Source organism: Lissotriton helveticus, chromosome 6 (genome assembly GCF_964261635.1).
Source record: "Lissotriton helveticus chromosome 6, aLisHel1.1, whole genome shotgun sequence".
Classification (NCBI taxonomy): Eukaryota; Metazoa; Chordata; class Amphibia; order Caudata; family Salamandridae; genus Lissotriton; species Lissotriton helveticus.
Window position 1 is genome coordinate 180,259,432 of NC_136067.1, and position 26,466 is coordinate 180,285,897.

Here is a 26,466-nt window from a genome sequence, read left to right on the forward strand (position 1 = left end):
AGAAAGACTCGTGATTCTGGTTGCTCCAGATCCACACCAGCTCCCCTGAAAGGGAGCCCCGACTCTGACCTTCCTGGTCCGAGTGAGACGCCATCTTCCAATCCCGCGTGGATTGCTCTTACCAAGGCTTGTTTGCTCCAAACCGGAAGCCGACTGCACCGACGGTGAGAGCCTGCGTGGGACAGATCGTGACCTGCTCCTGGACGTCGCAGATGCCCCAGAGCCCACGTGACAGCGAAGAGAAGCGCCTCGACGACCACCTGATTGCGCCCGACATTGCCTGGTTCCGTCCTGGTTCCACCCTGGTCACTGCTGAGTGACCCAGACTCTGTCCCCTCTGCTTTCAGGTACTCTACAACTTGAGTCCACCCTTGGACTCCACCGGACACTTCGTCTTCACCCTGCCTGCAGCCCTTTCAGCTTCAAGCACCAAGAGCCTGCGTGTCAAAACCCGACGCCACTTCGACCCTGTGCACCCACTTCCTGTGGGTGAGGTAACTTTGCTCCGCCGGTGTTCCCACACTGGTGCACACCTCTAGGGTCTGTGTGTTAAGTTTTGTTCCTCTAGGTTCAGCGGAAGTGTCCTTAAACTTTAACTATTTGACTTTTACGCACCATTGGTTAACATTGGTGCATGCGTGCGCTTTCCGCACATCTCCCGAATCCCGAGGGCCATTCCCGACTTCAGCATTGCTTGTCCTGACTGCTCCCAGCGATTCCCTAGGCCCTAGGCCTAACCACTGCTCGAGTGGCCTTTCTTATACCACTTGTTTAGTATATGGTTTGAGTGGCCCCCTGCCCTCATCCATAATTGTGCAACTTTGTATGTTTAAACAGTGCTTTTGATTTAACGCTTGTGCCCCTTTATTCATAAAGAATACTGGGGATTGTTTTTAGTAATAAACACATATATTTTTATAATATATACTTGTGTGGTGTCCTTTCATTTGGTATTACAGGATTGTATGTGGTAAAACAGCTCGCTTAACACGACCTCTTAAGTTAAGCCTTTAGGCTGCTTAGTCCATGCTACCACTAGGATAGCTTGTCTAATAAGGTTGACTTACAACCAGACACCATAAGGGGATTGTTTGGTCAGGTAGTAGGTGGTTCCAGAATTGGAAACATCCCCTACCAGGCCAACTTCTCACATTGGTGAGCAGCGGTGCGGATTTGAGCTTGCTGTTGTTTTACCATTGCAATCTTTATATCAAATTGAAAGATCACATCAAGTACCTCTAGGTACATATAAAATCAAAAGCTTAGCATATTAAGTTCTACTGAACTTAGTAGTTGTAGGTTGAAGGGAGTAGCACACCCCTGACTACAACTCACTAGCAAGGTCCAGTAGGAAAACACTTAGTGTAGGTAAGTGCACCACTTACACCTCACTAGTAACCATGTCCGACACAGGAAAGGCCTCAGGGTCTAGTCCTGTGACAGTTGACCCTACCCAGGCAACTTCTGGATATGACAAACTAACCCGCAGAGACTTGATTGTCTTGTGCAAAGCAAGAGGGTTAAAAAGGGGCAGAAGCCCCACCTGCCTAATCCTGATAGGACTCCTAGAACAGGATGACTTAGAGAGGGCAAAAGCAGCTTCCCTAGATACAGGAACTGGAGGGAACCCCCCTGCAGTTGATCCCCCTGAAGAGGAGGATGATGATGACTTGGATGAGGACTCAGATGCTGGGGACTTAGAAGTACAGGATCAGGGTAGCCAGGTTCCAGTTGGTAGGCTTAGCCAGGCCAACTTGGACCTACTGGGAAATGGAGAGGGCCAGCACCTCCCCAGATCCCAACAAATGATTCTCCCAGGCAACAGAAGAGTGAGATCTCCCTCAGGAGACTCTCATCTTTCTAGTGCCTCCAGAGAATCACAGAGAGGCATGAGTGCTTCTCAAAAGTTAGAGCATAGGGCCAGAATGAGGGCTGTCAAACTCCAGATAGAGAGGGAGGAGGTAGCCTTGGCTCAAGCTAGACTTGCCTTGGCAAGAGAGCAGAAATTAAGTGGCTTAGATGTCACTGGTGGCAGCAATTTTCCAAGAGAAAAAGACAGGGCCTATGACAATAGAAACCTGACCAAGATTGTGCCCCCCTTCAAAGAAGGGGATGACATCCACAAATGGATGACTGCTCTTGAGAGAGCCTGCATGGTACAGCAGGTTCCTGAGAACCAGTGGGCTGCAATTTTGTGGTACTCCTTTTCTGAGAAAGGGAGAGACAGGCTCCTCACAGTTAGACCTGAGGATGCCAAAAACTACTCTGTTTTGAAGAGTGCTCTCATTGAAGGGTATGGCCTAACCACTGAGCAATACAGGTTGTTGTTCAGAGACACCCAGAAAGCACAGACTCAAGACTGGACTGATTTTGTGGAGTGTGCCACTAAGGCTTTGGAGGGTTGGTTACAGGGAAGTAAAGTTTCAGACTATACAGGATTGTACAATCTTATGATGAGAGAACAGATCCTTAATAACTGTACAAACCAGCTGTTGCATCAATACCTTATTGACTCTGATCTGACCTCTCCCCAAGAATTGGGAAAGAAGGCAGACAAATGGGTCAGAACAAGGATTAAGCAGAAACCCCAGAACCAAGGTGGTGACCAGAAGAAAACAGACCAGAAGGGTGGTAATCAGAATCAGAAAGATAAAGAAAAAGACCAGAAGTCTTCAGGCCCCCAAACTAATAGTAAGGAGGGTGGTTCCCAAAATGGTAACAAGAAGAAGAAGAACAAAGGTCCAAAGACACCTTGGTGTAATACCTGCAAATCAGTTTCACACTGGGGCAGTGAGTGCACCAAGGCAAATCCAGTTCCCACCACTACAGCTCCTAAAGCAACTGCAACCCCAAGTACAGTAAGCAGTGGTGGAACACAGTCCAAGGGTGTAGCTGGGTTGACCCTGGGTATTGAAGTAGGATCTGGCCTAGTCAGAGTCCCTACACAGGCAGTTCTCCTGTATGATGTGGACATTGAGTTGCCCACTGCAGTAAGCCCCACTAACCTGGGCAAATACAGGCAGACTCCCTTAATAAATGAGAAACTGGCTCAAGCCTACAGGGACACATGTGCTAGTGTCACCATGGTGACCCCTGGCTTTGTGGACCCTGGACAGATTGTACTAGGAGAGAGCTACCTAGTAACCAATGCAAGCAACTCCACTACCTCCCATAGTGTGGCAGTTGTGAACTTCTCCTGGGGAGGGGTTGATGGCCTAAAGAAGGTTGTGGTGAGTGCAGACCTACCAGTAGACTGTCTGTTAGGCAATGACCTTGAAAGCTCAGCATGGTCAGAAGTGGAGTACAGGACTCATGCAGAAATGCTAGGGATTTCAGAGCATGTCCTTGCCATGACAAGGGCTCAGGCTAAGAAGTGCCTTCCTGAACCAGTGGTGGATCTTGAGACAATAGACCAGCCACAACCCAAGAGAAGGAGCAAGAGAGGAAAGGCCTCGCCTTCCACCTTGCCCCAGGTTGAGGATCAGGTTTCAGAGGAAACTGATTCTGCAGTCCAAGAGGAGACTGTCTCTGAGGAGCTTGAACCTGACCAGGTTGAGTTTCTGGGGACAGGGGGACCCTCAAGGGCAGACCTGAGGCAGGCTCAATTAGATTGCCCTTCCCTTGAACCCCTCAGACAGCAGGCTGCTGCTGAGGCTGCTGGGGATGCCCAAGGTACCCATACTGTGTATTGGGATGAGGGACTCCTTTACTCAGAGGCTAGAGCCCCCAAGCCTGGCATGACCAGGAGGTTGGTGATACCTCTGCAGTTTAGGGGATTCCTCCTTACCTTGGCCCATGATATTCCCCTTGCAGGACACTTAGGCCAGAACAAGACGTGGGACAGGCTTGTTCCACACTTTCACTGGCCTCACATGTCAGAGGATGTCAAGGAGTTTTGTCGCTCCTGTGTCACTTGCCAAGCCAGTGGTAAGTCAGGTGGCACAACAAAGGCCCCCCTAATACCACTACCTGTGGTGGGGGTCCCCTTTGAGAGAGTTGGAATTGATATTGTGGGTCCAATGGACCCCCAAACAGCATCTGGGAACAGATTCATACTGGTGGTAGTGGATCATGCCACCAGGTACCCAGAGGCTATTCCCCTAAGGACCACCACAGCACCTGTGGTGGCAAAAGCCCTCATTGCAGTTTTCTCAAGAGTGGGCTTTCCTAAGGAGGTACTATCAGATAGAGGGACAAATTTTATGTCCAGCTATCTAAAAGCAATGTGGAAGGAATGTGGAGTAAACTACAAGTTTACCACCCCATATCATCCACAATGCAATGGGCTTGTGGAGAGATTTAACAAGACCCTTAAAGGCATGATAAAAGGATTACCAGAGAAGCTCAGGCGGAAATGGGACATTCTTTTACCCTGCCTGCTCTTTGCTTACAGAGAGGTCCCACAGAAGGGGGTTGGCTACAGCCCTTTTGAACTTTTGTTTGGCCACCCTGTGAGAGGTCCATTGTGTTTGGTGAAGGAAGGATGGGAGTTACCTCTCAAAAAGCCCAAACTAGACATAGTGGACTATGTACTTGGTCTCCGCTCCAGGATGGCTGAGTACATGGAAAGAGCATCCAAAAACCTGGAGGCCAGCCAAGAATTGCAGAAAGCTTGGCATGACCAAAAGGCTGTGCTGGTAGAGTTCCAACCAGGACAGAAGGTATGGGTACTGGAGCCAGTGGCTCCAGCAGCACTCCAAGACAAATGGAGTGGACCCTATCCTATTATTGAGAAGAAAGGGGAAGTCACCTACTTGGTAGACTTTGGAACACCCAGGAGCCCCCACAGGGTAATCCATGTGAATCGCTTGAAAGCATTTGTAGACAGGGAGGACATGAGCTTGCTCATGGCCACAGATGGGGAACAGGAGGAAGAGAGTGACCCTCTCCCAGACCTGCTTTCCCAGAACCCTGATGATGGTTCAGTTGATGGAGTAGCCTTGGCAGGCAGCCTCACTGACCAGCAACAGAGGGACTGCAGACAAGTTTTGCAGGCTCACAGGCAAATGTTTTCACTCACACCCAGCCAAACTGACTGGTGTACCCATGTTGTGGACACTGGTGACAGTCTGCCTGTGAAGAATAAGATCTACAGGCAACCTGATCATGTCAGGGATTGCATCAAGGCTGAGGTGCAAAAGATGTTGGAGCTTGGAGTGATTGAGCCATCAGAGAGCCCATGGGCCAGCCCAGTAGTCCTGGTGCCAAAACCTCATACCCAAGATGGTAAGAGAGAAATGAGGTTTTGCGTGGATTACAGGGGTCTCAATGCTGTCACTAGGACAGATGCTCACCCCATTCCAAGAGCAGATGAGCTCATTGACAGATTGGCTTCTGCCAAGTTTCTGAGCACATTTGATCTGACAGCTGGCTACTGGCAAATCAGACTAGCTGAGGAGTCAAAAGCCAAAACAGCATTCTCTACCCCTAGTGGACATTATCAGTTTGTGGTAATGCCCTTTGGTTTGAAGAATGCACCTGCCACTTTTCAAAGGTTGGTGAACCAAGTCCTTACTGGGTTGGATGACTTTTGTGCAGCTTATCTGGATGATATTGCTGTCTTTAGCTCCACCTGGGAGGATCACCTGATCCACCTGAAGAAAGTTTTGGAGGCCCTGCAAAAGGCAGGCCTAACTATCAAGGCCACAAAGTGCCAGATAGGGCAGAGTAAGGTTGTATACCTGGGCCACCTAGTAGGTGGAGGCCAGGTTCAGCCACTGGAAAGCAAAATCCAGGCCATACAGGACTGGGCTCCTCCAGTTACCCAGACACAAGTCAGAGCCTTCTTGGGCCTGACTGGGTATTACAGAAAGTTTGTGAAAAACTATGGGTCTATAGTGACACCATTAAATGACTTGACATCCAAGAAGATGCCAAAAAAGGTTCAGTGGACAGTTAGCTGTCAGAAGGCATTTGAAGACCTGAAGAAGGCCATGTGCTCTGCACCTATCCTAAAGAGTCCTGACTACTCCAAACAGTTCATTGTTCAGACAGATGCTTCTGAGTTGGGGGTGGGAGCTGTACTCTCACAACTTAATCAAGATGGTCAAGACCAGCCAATTGCTTTCATTAGCAGGAGGCTAACCCCAAGAGAAAAACGTTGGTCAGCCATTGAGAGGGAGGCCTTTGCTGTGGTTTGGGCATTAAAGAAGTTGAGGTCCTACTTGTTTGGAACTCACTTCCTGGTGCAAACAGACCATAAGCCCCTCTTATGGCTTAATCAGATGAAGGGTGAAAATCCCAAACTGCTCAGGTGGTCCATTTCCCTACAGGGGATGGACTTTACAGTGGAGCACCGCCCAGGGACTGACCATGGTAATGCAGATGGTCTCTCCAGGTACTTCCACTTAGAACATGAAGACTTATCTGGTCAAGGTTAGTTTAATGTCCCTGCGTTTGGGGGGGGGTTGTGTAGGAGAGTAGGGTCTGCTATCCTATGGTCACCCCAAATTTTTTGCTTTTTGCTTCACTGGTTTTCGACTACTGAGGCTGTGGGCCTGCTGATCAGACCCCCAGCCTGCTGTTCTCTCACTAAATTAATGACACATGTGCTATAGGCACATACCAATTGGAAATGGACTCCTTGTCAGCCCCTGTAGAATGCACTATAGGTGCACAGGGCACAGGAGCCACTAAGGCCTACCAGGGGCTGCAGCATATCTTTTGCCACCCCTGGCTGGTTCTTAAATTGACACAACTGGCTGATCACTCAGCTGGGGTAAGGTGGTGTACACACCCCTTGCTTAGATATAGTATACCTATGTCTAAACCTATATCTGGACACATGTAAACCTGTGAGCCACTCCTATAGACAGGCCTCACCAATCCTGGAGGCTGGGTGCATGGTTTTTATGTGAGATGGAGCTCTAGCATGAGCTGAGCCTGTCTGCAGCCGTCGGGAACAAATCCCTAAGCTGTTTCAGGATAATGCCATACCATATACTATTAAGTGCCTTATAATCCTCGCGGTTATTTAGCAACTCTGGTTTGGCTTTATCAAAACATGTCGTGTAAGGTGTCATACGCTTTGGAATACCATCCCCTCGCCAGTTCTGGCGACGGGGATGGCATTCCACCCCTCTAGAGGGGTAAGACATGTTACTTCACTTTAATGCGGTTGATTTCTCCAAAGGCCTTAAGATCCCCAAAATGGATGCCTCTGCCACAGACAAATGTCTGGACCCCTGGAGCTGACCGAAACCCAGTCAAGGGGGTCCTGGACAAAGGGTTTCCTGTCACAGGAGGGTGTCACCGCCCTCCAGACAGGAGATAGTGTATTGTAGCAGGGAGGTTTGAAAGAAACCAGACACTGCCTGGGGCGCACAAGGCTGCCCCTTGCATAATCCGGCCAAACCGGTTCTGGGGCACTCCAGCCCTCGTGCCAGGGCGGCCTGGATCAAAGGAAGGGGGTGTATCCACCCACTTCCTGGGTCCCACCCATAGGAGGGGACCTAGCAGGTAATCACGCCCACCAGATTCGAATAAGAGTGGGAGCAGTGCCAATGCACATCAGATTTCCTGGAAGAAACATTTTGAAACGATATTCTGGACCCTTCGCCCTCCATCTCAACGTGGAAGCCCGAAGAATCTCCCTTGTGGTCAAGGAGTGACCACCCTGCAGCAGCAGGCACCATCCAGCCCTCGACGTCTACTTAGTTGCAGTTCCCGCCGGAACTCGAGCGACTGAGATCGACGAGATCAAGCCTGCCCAGCTTCTAACAGCCCGATCCACAGTCCCTGCAAAGCTGAGACCCGTGGAGGCGACCGGAAGCGTGGGGCACGCCATCTTGAAGTGACCACGAGACGCTGACCGTGCAGCCCACGAGTGACCCTCGAAGCTGTACACCGGGGTTTGAGAAGCCCCCACCCTGAGCTACTCCTGAGCCGAAGTTCAGCCCTCCACACTCGACGAGTGCTGCGTGGGGCCCTTTGGCACGATTTGGCTCAACGCGTTGGCCCGGTCACTTGCCAGCTGGCTTGTGGTCCCTGTGCCGACGAACTACAAAGAAAGACTCGTGATTCTGGTTGCTCCAGATCCACACCAGCTCCCCTGAAAGGGAGCCCCGACTCTGACCTTCCTGGTCCGAGTGAGACGCCATCTTCCAATCCCGCGTGGATTGCTCTTACCAAGGCTTGTTTGCTCCAAACCGGAAGCCGACTGCACCGACGGTGAGAGCCTGCGTGGGACAGATCGTGACCTGCTCCTGGACGTCGCAGATGCCCCAGAGCCCACGTGACAGCGAAGAGAAGCGCCTCGACGACCACCTGATTGCGCCCGACATTGCCTGGTTCCGTCCTGGTTCCACCCTGGTCACTGCTGAGTGACCCAGACTCTGTCCCCTCTGCTTTCAGGTACTCTACAACTTGAGTCCACCCTTGGACTCCACCGGACACTTCGTCTTCACCCTGCCTGCAGCCCTTTCAGCTTCAAGCACCAAGAGCCTGCGTGTCAAAACCCGACGCCACTTCGACCCTGTGCACCCACTTCCTGTGGGTGAGGTAACTTTGCTCCGCCGGTGTTCCCACACTGGTGCACACCTCTAGGGTCTGTGTGTTAAGTTTTGTTCCTCTAGGTTCAGCGGAAGTGTCCTTAAACTTTAACTATTTGACTTTTACGCACCATTGGTTAACATTGGTGCATGCGTGCGCTTTCCGCACATCTCCCGAATCCCGAGGGCCATTCCCGACTTCAGCATTGCTTGTCCTGACTGCTCCCAGCGATTCCCTAGGCCCTAGGCCTAACCACTGCTCGAGTGGCCTTTCTTATACCACTTGTTTAGTATATGGTTTGAGTGGCCCCCTGCCCTCATCCATAATTGTGCAACTTTGTATGTTTAAACAGTGCTTTTGATTTAACGCTTGTGCCCCTTTATTCATAAAGAATACTGGGGATTGTTTTTAGTAATAAACACATATATTTTTATAATATATACTTGTGTGGTGTCCTTTCATTTGGTATTACAGGATTGTATGTGGTAAAACAGCTCGCTTAACACGACCTCTTAAGTTAAGCCTTTAGGCTGCTTAGTCCATGCTACCACTAGGATAGCTTGTCTAATAAGGTTGACTTACAACCAGACACCATAAGGGGATTGTTTGGTCAGGTAGTAGGTGGTTCCAGAATTGGAAACATCCCCTACCAGGCCAACTTCTCACAATTTGGAACTCTGTTGGGCTGATTCGGTCAATGGTTTGGGAGGAGTCAAGAGCCATTCTCTTCCAAGCTATTGCTGACTGGAGGGGCACAGCTAAGTTTGTCATATGCTGTGGGCTAGATTTGATGACTCACTAGGCAGAGCGGTTTCTTCATCAGTGGCCCAAGGCGCCACACCGGGTTTAAAACCATTGACTTTTGGGGGCGAGTCTAGGCCTCGCTCATGAACATGCCCTTTGATGGTTTCTATCTGTTCCGAGACAAGCTGGACTCCATGCTAGAGTGCTTCAAGTGTAGCAGAGCTACAGCCAGGTCCTTGGGCCTTACCATGGACCCTCACCAAGCCCCGTCTGCCTTTTGTGGCAACAGAAGGGATTTCCAACCGAGTCTATACCCACCCAGCCACCACGGCATGCAAGCTTCTCAGCCCCTGTACCCATAAACCCTGTGGGTCAGGTAGCCAGGGGTCAGGCCAGTCCACCAATAACACTGGCAGCCGCAGCCTCCAAGCGTCTTTAGTTGGTCCTCTGACCCTCATGGGCATCCACTGGGAGGCAGGATACACCGCCATCTGCACCTCTGGAGGTGCATTAGGTATGAACTCATCTTATATACAAAATTAAGCCAATCAATAAAAGCTTCTGGCTTACCAAATATGGTGAAGAATGTTGGTTGCTGCCTTAGGGTCGTAAATTAATGGTAAAATTACTGCAGGTGGATCTCAACCTTGCAAGGACACATTGTGGCTAGTGGTGAACGTGTCCAGTAACCAGCATGGGGAGAACGTGAAGACTACGTGTGCTAGGTCCTGATTGGCTATGTGTTCCTAGCTCGTGTGGAATCTGACTTTAGGGAGTTTTCAGAAGCGTGCATTCCCCTCTGGCCATGTGTGCTTTATTGGGAGCAATCTCCCCTGATCCTTGTAATGTTGTTGCGCCGATCTGTGGGATTGATCAAGAGTTTCCTGCCTGACTGTTTACCTGCCAGCTCTGCACCCTCCCACCTGTGACCCATCAATCAGAAATCCCCGGCCTAGGTCGCAAGGCCTGCCCGACTATGAACTTGTGTATTGAGGTAGATGTCGAGTTCAGAACAGGAAATGTTATTGATAAATGCATCCATATCAACAATGTGTCCCGCAGATGACACATTTCTATTTCATGTAAATGCGCTAGTGGGTTACTGCTTTTGACACAGAGATCCCTTTGTTACTTGCAATTCATAAATTGTAATCCTAATATGGCACAGTGAGCTATGAAGGACATGAGGCTCCTTCACCTTTTAACCCTTACTGTCTCATGTAACACATCCATTCTGTACATTGATTTACACACACATGATTTACTGTCAATGTATACGCATGATGTAATATGCTCCACCACCCTGCATTGGGATGAGTAATGCTAAAGCTTTATAAAGGAAAAAAATATAGTGGTATTTAAATTATTGTGTAAATACTGGGACAGACCAATACATCTGAAATTCTAAAAGTACATGCATTTATCATGTACAGAGACTGAACAAAGTCAACAGTATGCCTCTCTAAAGTACCTGTGAAGCGATACGCTGTTTGCCTTTGTTTCCCCTCTATTACATTTAGGGGCGAGGCTCTGGATAGTTCCCAGCCAGGATGCCCCAACAAAATAGGGTCGATGGCCCCTTCATGTTGGGTTTTTTATGGGTGCAGCTAGAATCTGATAAGCCCCTTCCACTCCTGCACTTTGCTGCTCAGAAGAAAAGTAGACTGCTGAAAGTGTCCCAGGGCCTGAAAATAACACTGGGACAAGTTTAGCATATTTCTGTGCGGCTCTACCTCTTGGCAAGGTAGACGGCGTTCATCCTGTGAAAATAGTGGGTGGACCCTGTCTACCCTTGTGACAGGGTCGGATTGGTAAGGTGGGCGCTCGGGCAACGGAAGAGGGGCCGGTATCCGAGTTTCAGCTGTGGGCTGCTTTTTGGGGCAGCCTGGGGGGCCCGATTTGGGCTGTGTCTTGTGGTGTTGGGCTGTTGCCAGCAGCCCAGTGGGTGCCTGAGTGGCCATTCTGGGGGCAGATGGGCGTCCATTACCAACGGGCAGAGGTGTCACTCCCTTTCTCTCACTGGGCCAGCCAATTAATATATGCATATTCAGCAGGGGGCAGGGGGCCTGAGCGGAAGTTGCCTCACTTGTTTTCAGGTGCGTTTCACCAGTGTGAACTAATCCGTGCATTTTTTTTTTGTTTTATCTAAGTACAGCTACGAAAATATGTCCGAGTCAGAGACCCCATCCTGCCCCCTCCTTCTTTTTTATAAAACTTGGCCGAAGCAGTGTTTTGCGGAAAAGCAATATGCAAATGTGGGCCACTCATTAGTTCCCGGGCCGATTTTTAATCCCAATCCAACCCTGCTTGTGTACCCTCGACTTGTGCCCAGGACGCAGATCTGTAAGGGTATTCATAAAGAATTCTTTATCATCTTCACTTAGACTGAAGGGTTCCTTATCCATCGCCCGTGTACAATAAATGCACATTTGTGAATGTAACACGTCACTCCTCCTAGGCCCTTAATTGTATGGGGAAAGTAAAACTATCGTTGCAGTATACTTATTGCCATTTGCTGTAAAACCAGGACGGACAGGAGGTTCCCATCTGACACGGGCCCACTTGAGAGCCATTTATTTATCGTCCACCAGCTGCCGAAGCCCCTCTGCGGCCTGGATTTCCAGACCGTGACGGGCACACAAATCCTTTCTCTCTAGACCGGATGAACCCTACCGCACGCCCACGCGGCGTGTCAAGTTCACGTCGCGAGTGACCCCTGTAAACATTTCCACCGAAAGCCTGCCCCCTCTGCCGCCCACTCCTCCGGTCGCAGCCAGTCCGCCTGTGCGCAGCTGGCGCCCTCCTTGGCGGGCTCCAGGCTCCAGCTGCTGCCGTGTTTGTGCAGGCCGGTCCCGGCCCGCGGCCCTCCCGAGACACGGTCTCAATGGTGAGAAAAGTGACGCCGTGCGGCGACACCGAGGCGCCCGGTCGCACGTCCAGGAGAAGGGTCCATGTATGTCTCTAAGAAGCCGGGAGGCAGTGAGGAAAAGACTGCCTCCCGGCCTTCTCACCCGGCATCTCATTCACGCTTTTTCCAGCTTCAGATTGAACTCTTTCACCCGGTCTAGTTTAGCGTCTTTTTGTGCTGTGGTTTTCTCATTTTTTTGTAGCAAATCAAGCAGTCTTCTTGAAGAGCAGTGACAATCTGGGTCATTTTGCCTACTTTGGCCTGCGCTAGAAATTGAAAAATTGAGTGCCCCTAGCCCTTGCATGCCTCTTAGAGCCTGGAAACATCACAACAATCCTTACATCTCTACTAAAAACAGGGATTGTGTAATGGCCACGATTTCAGCATCTCTGTCCCCCCTCCCCCCCCCCGACCTCTGCCAGTCTTTAAATTGGCCGCCACTACTCATGTACATGGGGAGGCATTTACCAGATCCTAAAATGGCACCTGCACCATATCTGGTGATCCCAAGCACTGACCTGCACTGCCTTTGAAGGTGTGCTTCGGAGCTAACTGAACTTTCTGTGCCACCCCCTACGTTGGTTAACACTTCAGTTTGTGCAGCTGGAAGACTACTCTCTCATATATGACACAGCAGCCAGGCTTGGGGTGGGGTGGAGTGGGTGATAGAATGGGGGCAGGGCACGACACCAGCATCTGCATCTCCATGGCCTCCTGTGAGTTTCTCTGCCAAATGCAGGTAAACTCCGCTAGGTTATGTTTAGGCTCCAGTGCTATAACTTCTCTCAGTATCAGCGCTGGTTCAAGAGCTCAGGAGAACTGCAGTCCTTGAGCACCGAGTCCAAACTCCACCCTCCCGTCTGCCTTTTTGGTTATTTTTTGTGATATTGGGTATTTTGATTCTGGGTGCAAGATTTTCACATCATGTCCTTTGGCGTGTGAAAAATACAAATACAATTTGAGCTCGATCGTTTGCTCCTGTGCAAGCTCACTCTTTACCAACGATTTGTAAGGCCCCGGGATAATTGTACCCAGTCCCCTGATAATTCTAAATTGTAGTGTTCAATCCCCGATATTTTCTCCATCCTGAATAACCCATATTGGCTAATCCATCGGTCAAAATGTTGACATTATGCCAATGGATTAAACTTTAGATTTCTTTTTTTTCTTCAATTTCCTCCTATTAGAAATGCTTAACTGGGTAGACTTTTCTCTTAAAAGGTCAACCAGCCATTTCTGTTACGTTTTTCTGCACCGTGTGTATTTTTCGGATAAATAGATGAGTACCTGCTCTGCGCCACCCTCAACTGAAATCCCATGTATATGCACTGCTATGAACGCTGTAATTGTATTTAATGTATCTTCTGTTTTTCCTTTTTTCTCCATTTTCTTATATTCTTTTTCTTTTCGTATTGTCTTTCCTGCAAGAATGTTTCACACATTGCAAATATTTCCTGTGCAGAATGATGTGAAGTTATTTAGCAAAACTTGTGTTTTTTCGATATATGCTGGCACTTTTCTCATAAACGTCCAAAATATTGAGCCTTTTCCTCGTTTTCCGTACTTGCTATCTTTTTCATTCAGTTGGTTGTGTCTTTCACTACACCTAAATCCTTTTAGAAAGTGAAACCTTTTTCAGAAAACTAAGTCACAGTATGGTTTAGTGACCTTTGTCTTGAAATTGATTTTGTGTTATCATAAGAAGGTAAATAGCTTCAGACTGTTACAACCTTCCTCATATTTCCCTTATGGCTCTCTGTGGACTTGCGTTTTTTATTAAAGACTCATATTGCGGATGTGAAAACTCAAGTCCTATTACCTCCCTTTTCTGCCAGTTAGACAAAATCGAATCGATAACTATTGTAACTAAGGATGCCACTGTTTACCCTTTAGAGGTCTTGTTCCTTCCACCATCGTAACAAAGTGGAACACTCAGTGTCATTAAAACAATTTCAAAGTTGGTGAATTAGTAAAAAGGGAAAGGCCTTCCAACAGAAAAATGTCTGTAAAGGAGTTCCTTACCAAAGCCTCAGGCTTGCGTGTAAGTATAGCTATTATATATTCTAATAGAATGGAAAAAGAAACACTCTTCAGGTTGACATACACATGGCAAAGAAGGCTATCCAGAGAATGACTTCCAGGCCTGCGATACATCAAAGATGTGGCCACGATGATTCGCATTTGCAAACAAGAAAGTAAGATATATATATATCCAGTCCAGGCATTTGTGTGAATACAACTCGCAACCTCCACACCACCAACCAGGATGCATCGCATTTTGCATTCTGGGAGTTGGAGTTCCGGCATTCACCGTGACAGGCAACAGGTGTGAAGCATCAGCAAGGGGGTGTTACCAGGCAGGACTACTTATAACGAGTTGCTGAGAAGGGACTATTTTTAGCGAATGACTTTCTGCGGTATGGGGCGCTGAAGAAGACTTAAGGTCGAAATGCATTCGCCAGTACTGCAAATTGCTTCTAAATAAACGTGGTTCATACCTGGAATCCCCCTCCGGCCTCTTACTTCACAAGGCACTGACTGGGCAGATTTAGTATTCCAGCTCTGGTCCTAGCAATATGGGAATGGTCTCTCGAGGAATTATTGACCAGATACTACAGAAAACGCCACTGCCTACGTGATTATATATATATATATATATATATATACCTGTGCGTGGATTTTCAAATCCCAGTCACGTAGGCAGTGGCGTTTTCTGTAGTATCCGGTCAATAATTCCTCGAGAGACCATTCCCATATTGCTAGGACCAGAGCTGGAATACTAAATCTGCCCAGTCAGTGCCTTTGAAGTAATGGCCAAAACCTGCGTGATCTAATGGTGGAGATGATGCCACCATATATGCATCTCTGCATGTTTATCTGACAAGAGGCTCCTCACGAAGACCTGGTCTAGACATATTGTCGTTTCAACACGCAGAGCAGTAATGCGTCATGGCATTGAGTCTATCGGCTTTACATGCCATTTTAATGGATGGCCCATAAGTTGGCTTGAGAAGAAGGTTGATGCTTTCACAGGGCTTTTCTCGAAATGCCGCGGGTAGCGTTTACAGCTTGCTCTTTGCAAGCACAGTGCAAGGATTCTTGACTCCCTTCAGCAAGTGAAAGCTTCCCCCGACTACACCACACACTGGCTGCTTGTTCTGTCTGGTTGATTGTTGCCCTCCTGCAGGTGGCGCCCTTGGCACCTGGCAAGTATTGCCTTACCGTAGACATAGCTCGTCATCCTTCTTCCAGAACAGTACCTTCTTGGGTAGGACTGAACTCTTGCAATATTCGTGTTCGGTGTGTTGTGGAACTTGTTTTTGCCATCACCATGGATCTGAATAGGATCAGAGACTATGCACTTAATGCCGCGTAACCTGAGGATGGCAACTGTTCAAAGCTTCAGAGTTCCGGAGAAGAATGTGAACTTTGGGAGAATATTCGAGACGTTAAGATGACACTCCTGCGTCTCCCACCCAGATTTATTCCGTTCATTTCAGACGACACAATGGGCAATTGTGAGGAGAGGAAAAGGAGTTCTGTCTCCGATTCGTCTGCATTTCCCAGCCTGGAGGCATGCGGCTGGTGCAAGGCTGGGAGGGGCGCTTGTTGCAAAGATCAGTTGTGTTCTAGTTTGCCAGCCTGGGCTATAATTGAGATCGCTCTGTATATCAGCCAGTATCTTATAAGGTCACCGTAAAGTTAATTTAAAAAGTACTAATAAGTGTACACATAAATATATGTACATATATACACACCCAGTTCATGCGGACTCCTGTTAACATTTGCTTATCTTTGATTTCATAGGTCACGGCGAAAACTGCCTTCTTATTTATCTTACCTCAGTACAACATTAGTGTCCCTGCACCAGGTAAGTGACGTTTATTCCCGATTTTTTTTAATGTAATCTCTGATTACATAACTTGTTTATTTGAGGTGCAGGCGTAAATCTTTACAGCCACAGCTTAACCGGAATTGCATCAGCAGATTTTGAAAAACTAAAATTGCCTAAGCTCATTATTTCAAGTAAATCCTCTTGATATTCTTTCAATCTGTTTTTTTTTAGCTAAATAATAAATGCTAATTATGAGCGGAAGTTTAATTGGAGGTATGGTTCCCTCCCAGAAACCAAAATCCCATCATTTACATTCTCATGTGACCAATCTTATTTTTGAAGTTGTTCCTAATCCTCTCTACCAGCAGCTGGTGGCAGTGCCAAGAGCCGGAGCAGTTCTTTGCCTGACCTGCTACGCTAGTGCCACGTCCCAACTCCTAATGCAGTTCTGCAGCAGTGCGCTTAGATACTTTTCAGTAGACAATGGAACTTACTGTTGGGAAGGTAAACAGTGCCACATTGTTATTTCATCCCCACCAGCACGTGGTTGTAGGTGGATAAGGTGGACGTAGGAGAGCACTCCAGACTGCCTTGTGTCCTTCTTTGGAATAAATTCTTCTAGTTAGCATTGTTTTCTCTGGTTTCTGTGTTGATAGTGCAGTGTCACTGGTGTTTGCGTGTGTGTGTATTTATTAAAGTTTATTGTGCAAAACAAATTTACCACTTTAGGATGCCCACCACAGCATTGGCCCATTAGAGTGGTGAGACAAGCCTTCGTGACTGCACCCCTATAATGTCCTTTATGGAAGATGTAAAGGGATTACAATATCCAGGAACTACTTCACTCCTAGCTACAGATGCAAAGATTCTTGGTAGTTTAAGAGAAACCTCAACAAAGACCAATCTGCTCTGAAGGCTTTGACAGATTTGTTCCCAAATTATTTTTTGCTTAAGTCCAGCTCTTTTTTAGTTAATTTTGAGCTGTGGCTGTCCTTACTGCTTTATGGCAGTCACTCCCTTTGGGTAACATTAGGGTGTGTGTGTGTGTGTGTGTGTGTGTGTGTGTGTGTATACGCACACCTGCCTCTGAAGGGCAAAACCTGAAATAAAAGGAGGTATTGCATTCATATGTGTGTGTGTTTATATTGATATATTATGTGTCTGTCGGAGGGAATACACTGTGTTAAACTATATGGCGGTGCATCATTATCTGTGCTGGATACAGCCATGTCTTAACTCAGCCGGCCAGTTCCTCTACTATCTATTGCTTTCTCCAAGGTCCATCAGGAGTTCTAATTCTCTGTTTCTATCATCCTAAAAGATTATAGGGTGCCCTTAAGTTGTAGTTTTATTGATCACGAGTCATGGGGGCACTCTACAATAAAAGAAAATAGAGTTTTATTTTTTTCCCCTGAATTATATTAGTGATAAGGTTTGCAGTGCTGCTGGAAGCACCTATAGTTATTTGAGATAGCACCTGAACAGACATGATGCCTCCTTGAAGTAGTGAATCCAAGGAGTAATTCTTAAATGCATAGTAAGCTACTTTAAAAGGCAGTTATGCCTCAAGTGGAAGCCCATTGAGCTCCATAAGTATACCTACACTTTAATAGACTGTCTTACTCCCTATGTTATTCATGTTGCAGCAGGAAAAAGCTTCCCTTGTAATTACAAGTGAGAAGTTGAGAAATCCTGCAAGGACTACGTTTTCAGAGTCCACCATCCAATCCTGCACTAAAAAATGCTATCATTAATGGTGGCTTAATCTGATGTAACGTATGTAGTTAGTAAGGAAAAAATTCCTAGCTATCATAACTAAAAGTTTCAATTCTATTAAGGACTCTGAGGTATGGATTATGCTATTCTTTCTTCCATTTATTCGAATAGCAGCCATTAAGTGTAACACAATAAAAACACATTTTCATTTCCCATAACCCCAGTGAAAGAGAAGTTCACAAACCAACAAGTCTCTATCTAATCAGGTCGTGCCAGCCTCTGCAAAGTGTGTTGTCCGCTGTCTCTCTTCCTCTTTCTTCTGTGACAAAGGTGACCGTGGAAGATTTTCAATCCTGTTTAAAGGACTCCTTCAGTGCAATTCAGAGAGCACTTTTTAACCTGGGAAGGACATTCCCACGCAACAACAATAGCATAAACCAACACCAGGAATCATGAACATTGCCATGCTTTAGAAGATTGTAACGTACACAAACCTCAAACAGCAAAAAACCTTACATTAATAATCGGGTCTAATGACCCGGGTGGGTCATTAAATAATCATAGGGTGGTCTAATCCTCACCTCGGGGTCCTTAATAGAATTGAAACTTTCCGTTATGGTAGCTACAAAAGTTTTTATTCTATGTCAGGACCCGGAGGCAAGGATTATGCTAGCTTAAAGCTTATCCACCACCAGAGCCGGAATGAAGGAGACTGATTTGAAATAAATCCTTTTGAAGGTTAATCCGATGACCAGTTTGCATTCAGAATATCCTCCAAGCAGGCTCCCAAATATCCTCCAAGCAGGCTCCCAAAGCAAAAGCTTTTGAGGCCATTGCCCCCCCCCCCCCCGCCCCGATTGGAGTGTGCTCTGAATTCCTTGGTGTCAATTCCCGCCTTCCTACATGATCCATCTTACCCACCTGGCAATGGTCGGAGAGGAGACTGCCCGGAAAGATTTCCTCAAAGCAATCAACAGGTTTCTCTCCCCGAACGCCGTGATGCATTTGACAATGCACAACTTTGGCACAGCTGAAAAGGCCGGATACGAGATTACTCAGGAATGACATTTGATGCGTCTAGTAACGTGAATAAGGACTCCTTCTGAGTAAAGGATCTTCCTGTAATGTCTAAGGCCCGTACGTCTGACACTCTCCTTCAGGAGACCAGATACAATAGAATGGCCAATTTGGCCGACAACTGCTTCCTGGAAAGGTATTTATTGCTCGGCCATGCAGACACGAAATTCAAAACTTTATTCATATTTCAAAGGATCGAGGATCTAGGTTCTGGAGGTAGGGACAGCCTAATGCTGCTTAGCAATTTCTTAACTAGGGGATGTCCTCCCACTGGAAGTCCCTCAATCACAGCGTGAGCCGCAGAGATCGCCGATCGAAATGTGTTGACCGATCTATAAGCCATTTCCTTCGCAGCCAAAGAGACGAGGAAATTTAGGATGTGGACAACGTCTGCTCTCACAGGATCGAAACTCCATTGCAAACACCAACCCATCCATCAAAATCAGGCTTACTAAATCTCTTGATTGTACCGTCTGCCCAGGCTCGAGAGAGGAGGAGCACTGCATCTCGTGATCGACCTGGGACTTGCCATCACAACCTGTAATCCTCCATGCCAAAAGCTGGAGGCTTATGGCATCCACAGGGATCGCTCCGGAGATGAGGCTACTGGAGTAGACGGATTGGAGAAGCCCAAGAAAGTTCCATCCTAACAGGAAACCAGACTTACGGCTTCCACACTGGGGTGTTCACCACCAGATCCACTTTCTGCCGTCTCACCTGAGTAGTCAGCTGCGTGATCCTAGCAAATGGAGGAAAAAGCATAACCCAGCCCCATTGACCAAACCTGGAGAAAAGCATCAGTCGCTACTGCTCCCGGATCCGGTCTCCAGCTGAAGTTCCGGGAAGTTGATAATTGAGTCAGGACGCAAATAGGTCGATTGTGAATGGACCACAAAGAGAGATGAGGGCTTGAAACATCGTTGGAAGAAGCTTCCACACGCTCAAATCTCGCCGATGACGAGATTGCCAATTCGCCACCTGGTTGGCTGGCCCCTGGAGATGTTCTGCAGGCACTGAGACATGTTGGGTCATGCAGTATCCCCAAAAGTTCCTGGCCAGGTCCGAAAGGGCTTTGGACTGCGTACCTCCCAGATGGTTGTTATAGCAGAATGCCACTACATTGTCCATCTTCAACAGGACACAAGATTGCACCCGGTATTTGGTCTAACATTTGATCGCGAAAGAGCTTGCCATCAGCTGCAAGAGGTTAATGTGTAGGGACATTTCTGCAGCAGACTATCCGCTTCCAGTGGTGAATTCCCCACAGTGAGCTCCCCAACCTGAACCACTGGCTTCGGACTCAATCATGAGACCCAATTGCAATCCGAAAAATCGCTCAACCAATCCACACCGTCATGTGGGAGAGCCACCACTGTAGTTTCTCCATGGCTTCCTCTGAGTGGGGAATGTACTGGGAGTATGTGAGACCACGACAGAGGGGAGTGACCTTTAACCGTTGGTAGTCCTGAAAGTGTAGGGAACTCAGAAAAAGTGGCCTGAATTGAAGATTACAACAGGCCAACCACCTTGGCTATCTGGCTGAGGGAGGTTCTTGGTTTTGCCAACTTCTGTCACACCTCGTGCTGAATTTTGGCTATCTTCCTGGAGGGAAGACTCAGTATTGTGGCCGCCGAGTCGATCACAAACCCCAGAAAAGTGGATGAACGTGAAGGGGCCAGGCTTTATTTCGCTTGATTGATGACAAACCCAAGCGATTGAAGGAGCTCCACTGCCATTTCGATTGGGGGACAGAGGAAGCGAGCGTTGATCCATCAGCAGCATATCGTCCATGTACAATGTCATTCGTATGCTGCATGCCCTCAAGTGTTCTAGCACTTGCCTCAGAACCTTGGGGAAACACCAAGGGGACAACGACAGGCCAAACTTGAAAGTTTGGTAGTGCCACTAGAATTGGAGGTACAGACGATGCGGTGGAAAGTTCAGGACCGTAAGATAAGCCTCCTTGAGGTCCAGGCGGACGATTCAGTCACTGGGTCAAACGAGGTCGCAAAGGAGGTGGATGCCCTCCATTTTGAAGTAGTGGTACGAGTGCTGACCCCTGTCCTGTTTCTGGACCAGAAACGATTGCTCAGAAACCCAGATGGGTGAGGAATGGAAAGACCTATTGCCCCTTTGGCCAGAAGCTCCTGAATCTCAGGGCAGTATGGCCTACTGCCCTGAGAAAAGCATGGCGCCAGGGAATGGTGGGGGAGGGGGGCAGGTTGTAAAGGGGACCCTGAGAATTCTATGTGGAACCCTTGCACTGTCTGAAGAACCCAGGTATCAGATGTGAGAGCCTGCCAGTTGTCTATAAACTGTGTCCGTCAACCCGCCTACCCCCAAGTGACTGCAAAAAGTGAATGAAAAACTCCGTATGTGTATTGGGGTTGGCTCCTCCACCTCTGGGTCCGCTGCGTTGGCCTCTGTGGCGCGCCCATTCTTGGGTGGAGGTAGAAACCCCTGAAGTGCGAGGAGTCTTGCCATTGGCCGGGCTGGGATGGCTTGCCCTTTCCAAAGGCAGAGTAAAAGGAAAGGCCAGCTGAGCGCCCCCTACCACTGCCGACCCCACTGAAAACATGCGCATTGAAAATGCGCTTCACCGTTGACTGGGCCTTGTCAAGAGAATCATATGTTGATGAAAATTTGCTGAGCTCTTTGATGAACTGGTCGCCAAAGAGCCCACCATGTGCCACCTGGTTCACCTCTGACATGGCAACTCCCCTAGCTTGAGATCAATATTAATTAACAAGGACCTGTGCCTCTCCGTAGAGATGGAGTGGTTTCCATTTGCAAGAAATAAAATGGCCCTTTGGGCCCAACTGGACAATACGTCTGTGGAAATTAAGGCTCTGGATTCCCTGGCGTCCTCCGCTATATCAAAGATTTTTACAAGTGGACCTGTGATGTCCAGGAGCTTGTCATGGCACAACCACTAGGAGCAGTCAATACTTTTTTAAGGGTCTTTAATGTATTTGGCTAGGAAAGTGGGCATCCAGATGTCTATCTCAGGGGTGATACCACTTTCCCATCTGAAGACTGGTGGGGGCATTCCGCCCGAAGGCAGTTCCTGACCTCCTGATCAAGGGCTTTACGGAGCCTGCCTACTGCATACTTAGCCACCTTGTCGCTGGAGGTCCACTCTGAGTAGCGAGAATGCATGAGGTCCTCTGGGTCTAGTAGGTCTGACTAGGAATCTGCCATCTCCTCTGCCCAGGGCCTAGAACCCTCAGGAGAATTGCACTACAGTCTCCAAGACCGGTCTTGGTTGTAATCACCCTCTGAACAGATAGGGTAACCGTCTGAAAGGGGGCGATCTCGTTTGGTTGTGAGGAGCCTGAGGAGGTGGGGAGCTCCTGCTACACGAGGGGGCGGGGGCGGGGGCAGTTTGGCTCCCAAAAAGGCCTGTTTCAGCCTGTCAAACGCATCTAGATCCACCCCTGAGTTGTTCAGGCATTTGCATGGGTTCTGGAGGGTAGGGCAATGACCAGCTCAGAAGGTTGTGGGGCTGAGGGCCCAGGAAGGGCTTTCCCCAGTGCAAGGGGTTGTGGACATCTCTGTGGCATCTCCACAAGTCTCTTTTCCAAAGGGGCCATTGCATCTGAGACCACCTTAATGATGGGGGTGCCTACCGTGTCCCAGAAGTAGTGTGTGGCTGGAAAATACTGGACGTCTTCCTACTGCTCCTCATAGTACTCTCCGTACTCCTTCATGGGGTGAGGTAGGTATGAGGGATGTTCGTCTGTGTATTGGTTGGCCACCCACCAGCTAAGCGGGTGTAAAGAGTATGGGGGAAGCCCCTGAATGATATCTTGAACCAGCCTGTTTGGGCCCTGAGCAAAGGGTGGGTGGATACTGCCAATGCTAAGACTTAGCAGGCGAAAGGTAGTAGGCACAGGCCTTGAAGGCCCGAACAGGATGTGTATTCTGGGACGAGGTGAGGCTCTGGAAGGAAGCGAGGGTCCGGCAGACCAACTTGCTCTTAAGCAGTAAAACGGGCTGAATTGCTGTAGGAATGGCAGCCTGGGCGATGTCTGCCCTACAGGAGTCTCTGCTCCTGACACTGTCTTACCCCGCATGGTGTAAACACTCCAGGCTGACTGGGGGCACTTGACTCTGTGTTGCTGTGGGCATGGGTGCTCTGTATATGACTGAAATTGAAGCCTGCTCTGCGCCCCAGCAAGACCAGGATCTTCTTCTGTGAGATATGTAAAGGGCGCGTGACCTCCAGCCGCCGACGGACCGCCGTGCGCCTTGTCCCAAAATCCCTCACACGTGGAAAACTTACATTGTAGCGGTCGCGAAGGAGCAATTCTGCGTTCCTGCGGTCGTTAACAAGCAAGATGCGAGCACCTCTAATGAACAAGCAAAGATCCATAATAAAACTGCAACAAATTAAGATACGTTTCTCCATGTGCTTCGCAGACGATTTGCGAAGAAGCTTAATATTTATGGTTGAGATTCTTGGCTAGAATTGTGGGTCATCTATGTATTGATGAATGAAGATATCAATCTCGTCTTTTAGCTTTTCTAGGAATTCCACATACCAATTTAGCAGCACATAACACCAGATGGAATCCTGTTTGAGCACACAAGTCACAGGTCACAAGTATACACCTTAGTTCTGAGAAGTTAAAAGCTACAGTCTGATAAAAAGAAAACTGCATGGGACAGCTGGTTCATAACACATTACCTATCGTGCTCAAGAATGGAACCATAATCTGCCGGTCATTGACAACATGCCTTCGTCAATGGCCGCATTTTCTCAGCTTTGAATTTATTGGTGAATGTTGCTGTGAAGACGGCAATTTTCACTTAGTATCAGAATCTCTTAAGTTCAGTTTGAAGAAAAGTTACCTTTAACAAACATGGCTTTATGATTTTCCCATTTTAATTTCAATAGTAAAAGTGAGGAGTTTAAGCACACCTGTCGAAAGGTTTTCAAGTCTATACAATATCAAGTTCAGAGAATCACAAATCCAATGTACTAAACAATGTCCTTTAAGTGTACTTCCTTTACGAGTAAATGGGCCAGTTGATCAACTGTATTCAACCAAGTAGTTGTTAGTTACAAAATTACACTGTCAGTTTCTTCTTGGGCAGAGGAAGTGAACAGACAGATTTAAAATCCAGAAGAAGTTGAATTCTAAAACGAAAATGTCCAGACTTTTATTGTATTATGTACCTCTTATCAACTATTCTAAGTTCTAAGTTGTCATTTCAAAGTTGTAGAAGTTAGCCACAGAAACTGGATAATTCACAACTGGATACAATGTACAACAAAAATTATGGATTGGCAGCTGGATAATGGTAAATTGAAACCTACAAAGAGTGCCTCTTCAAGGATTTCCCTTTTGCACCTGTCTTCAATACCCAATTGTCATGGCACCCACCACTGATACCACAACAGTTATATCCATCTTGAACTCACTTAATCTCACTTTGAAAGCCAGTGGTGACATTCACACCGCTCGGAAGCTTTGCTGTATGACACTTGTTTTCTGCACCATGATTCATACAGAAATGTGCCAACAATCAACAAGATGCTGAAGTGCAACAAAAGAATTCATGCACAATCTAACTACAAAACAACTTTGTTAAACTGAAGCATCCTGTAACTCATGATGAACCCTCGTCTTCATATGACAAAACTACTTGAGTCAACCAGACCCCTTCAGCAGAAGCAGAGCCTAGTTCAGACTTGAGGCATTGTTTTGAAAACCTACCAGAGCCACCAATTTTAGTCCAAACAGACAAATGTAAAAGTCATCAAATAGTTCTTAAATAGACATGCTCAGGCCACTACATTGCCAATGAGTTAGCATCTTCCCTTTCGTCCCTTCATGCAAAAGAAAAGTAAAATGAAACCCGCTGTCTGGAGTAACAAGAGTACATCTCAAATTGTCAGCGAGTTTCAAATTCATGAACTGCATTAACAACGATGCTGTGTTGGGGGTGTGGCCGGCTGCCGGGCAAGATGGCCGTTTCGTGAAGCGGCTCCGAGCCCCATCCGGCAAATCGTGATCCATCCGTTCAATAATCCGCATCCAGCGTCCTAAAATAAAGACTATGCACCCACCTGATGGCCGGAGTGCCGGGAGAAACTGAAACAAGAGTCGCGGTCGGAGCCCGGAGATGGCTGCGGACGGAGCCTCCCGCTGCCTAGGCCGGACCTTGAATATCAGAGCTGAGGTACTGCACAGCAGTGAATCTCAGTGTGGAGTTAGGGGAGGTGGAGGAGAAGATGCGCCCCACACAGCGGCTGAGGTGAACGCCGCTGTTAAACGGGGGTGGAGGGACCTCGCCTGACGCTGTGAAGGCGGTAGCTCCCGGCGCCTGTGGGCTTGCAACGTTAACCCGAAGGTGAGGAATCCATAGTGGGTAGGAGAGACAGAAGTCATAAGGGGGATACCTCCCCCGTTTGAAGTACTGGTGAGGCGGACCCGACTGGTGGGGTGCCGAGTGGCGAGAATACCCACCCCAACCCCTTTACAGACCGGGTCTCTGGCAGTGCGGCCTTCCTCTCCTGGTGGTGCTCAGACACAGGCAGCTGAGGATCCGGCCATAGACGCTTTGCCCGCGAGTGGGGGGCCCCCATCTGCATCATTGGAGGGACATGTCGGTGCTGTGGAGGACTAGAGGGTGTGATTCTGGGCCCACTGGACAGTGATCGTCTCGGGCCCTACAGCTGGATTTGTTCGATCAGGGTGGATCGCAGCGCAAACAGGCCGCGGGGGCCAGTGGGAGCCAATGGCAGGTGGTGGTAGCTATGTCGCTTCTTGGCCAACCCAGAGACCTACAGTGAAGACTGTACCCCTCCACCCCCCATTGGACAGAGACCTACCGAACAAGCCGACTTGGGTGCGTGCTCCCTCCGTCTACCCCACCCTGTGGTGGGCCTCCTGGTGAAGGGGAAAACAGCGGCAGTGGAGGTTGGACGAAGCGTTGCATGAGCACACCAACCGGCCATTTGATCGGTCGATAAAAAGGAGTCTGATACCATACCACCGGCCCGAGTGGTTTGGGGTGGGCCAGAGATGAGTGGTGATAGTTACGACGCCCCTCAGCAAGGCATTGGTCTCTTTTTGCACAGAATGGGATATGGGGCACCAAAGATTATCCTTGGTCCAACGCAACAGCTAGAATGACCGCCAAAGGTACCAAGAAGAGCCATCAGACCAAATTGGACAAATACACAATCTCGAAGAAGGCCCTAGCCCCGAGTGTTAAAACTGTCGTACTTCCGCCTACGACAACAGACCCTCTGGCGGAGGACACTCTCGTGCTCCAAGATGTAATGGCGGCCATCCAGGGAGTCTGCTCTTCCTTAGAACACAAAATAGACACCATGAACATAGAACTCTCACTAGTCAGAACAGACCTATGCAATTTTGGGGACAGAGTCAAAGAGTTGGAAATAACCACAGCGACTCTGACTTGTTCCCTGAGAGTGGTTGTGTCTTCTTTCAAAGAACTGAAGATAGTCAAAGCAAATCTGGAGGCATGCTCGGAGGACACGGAGGGTCGCTCAAGACTAAACAATATCTGTATACTTGGGATCCTGAAGAGAGCAGAGGACCCAGCGACTGATCTCTTCGTGGAAGACCTGATACTTAAATCTCTACAACCCCGCAGTCTGTCCAAGTTCTTCATGGTGGAAAGAGCACACAGGGTACACGGGGCGCGACCCAGACCGGAG

The 26,466-nt window shown here is 48.3% G+C and overlaps 1 protein-coding gene across 1 annotated transcript in view; it reads left to right on the plus strand.

Annotated features, from left to right (window-relative positions):
* TRAM2 (translocation associated membrane protein 2) overlaps positions 1-26,466 on the plus strand; it is a 416,036-nt gene that overhangs the window by 138,680 nt on the left and 250,890 nt on the right. Inside the window, exon 2 of the mRNA XM_078647585.1 lies at positions 15,950-16,013. Coding sequence (XP_078503711.1) covers positions 15,950-16,013 — 64 coding nt within the window. The remainder of the gene's footprint in view (positions 1-15,949; positions 16,014-26,466) is intronic.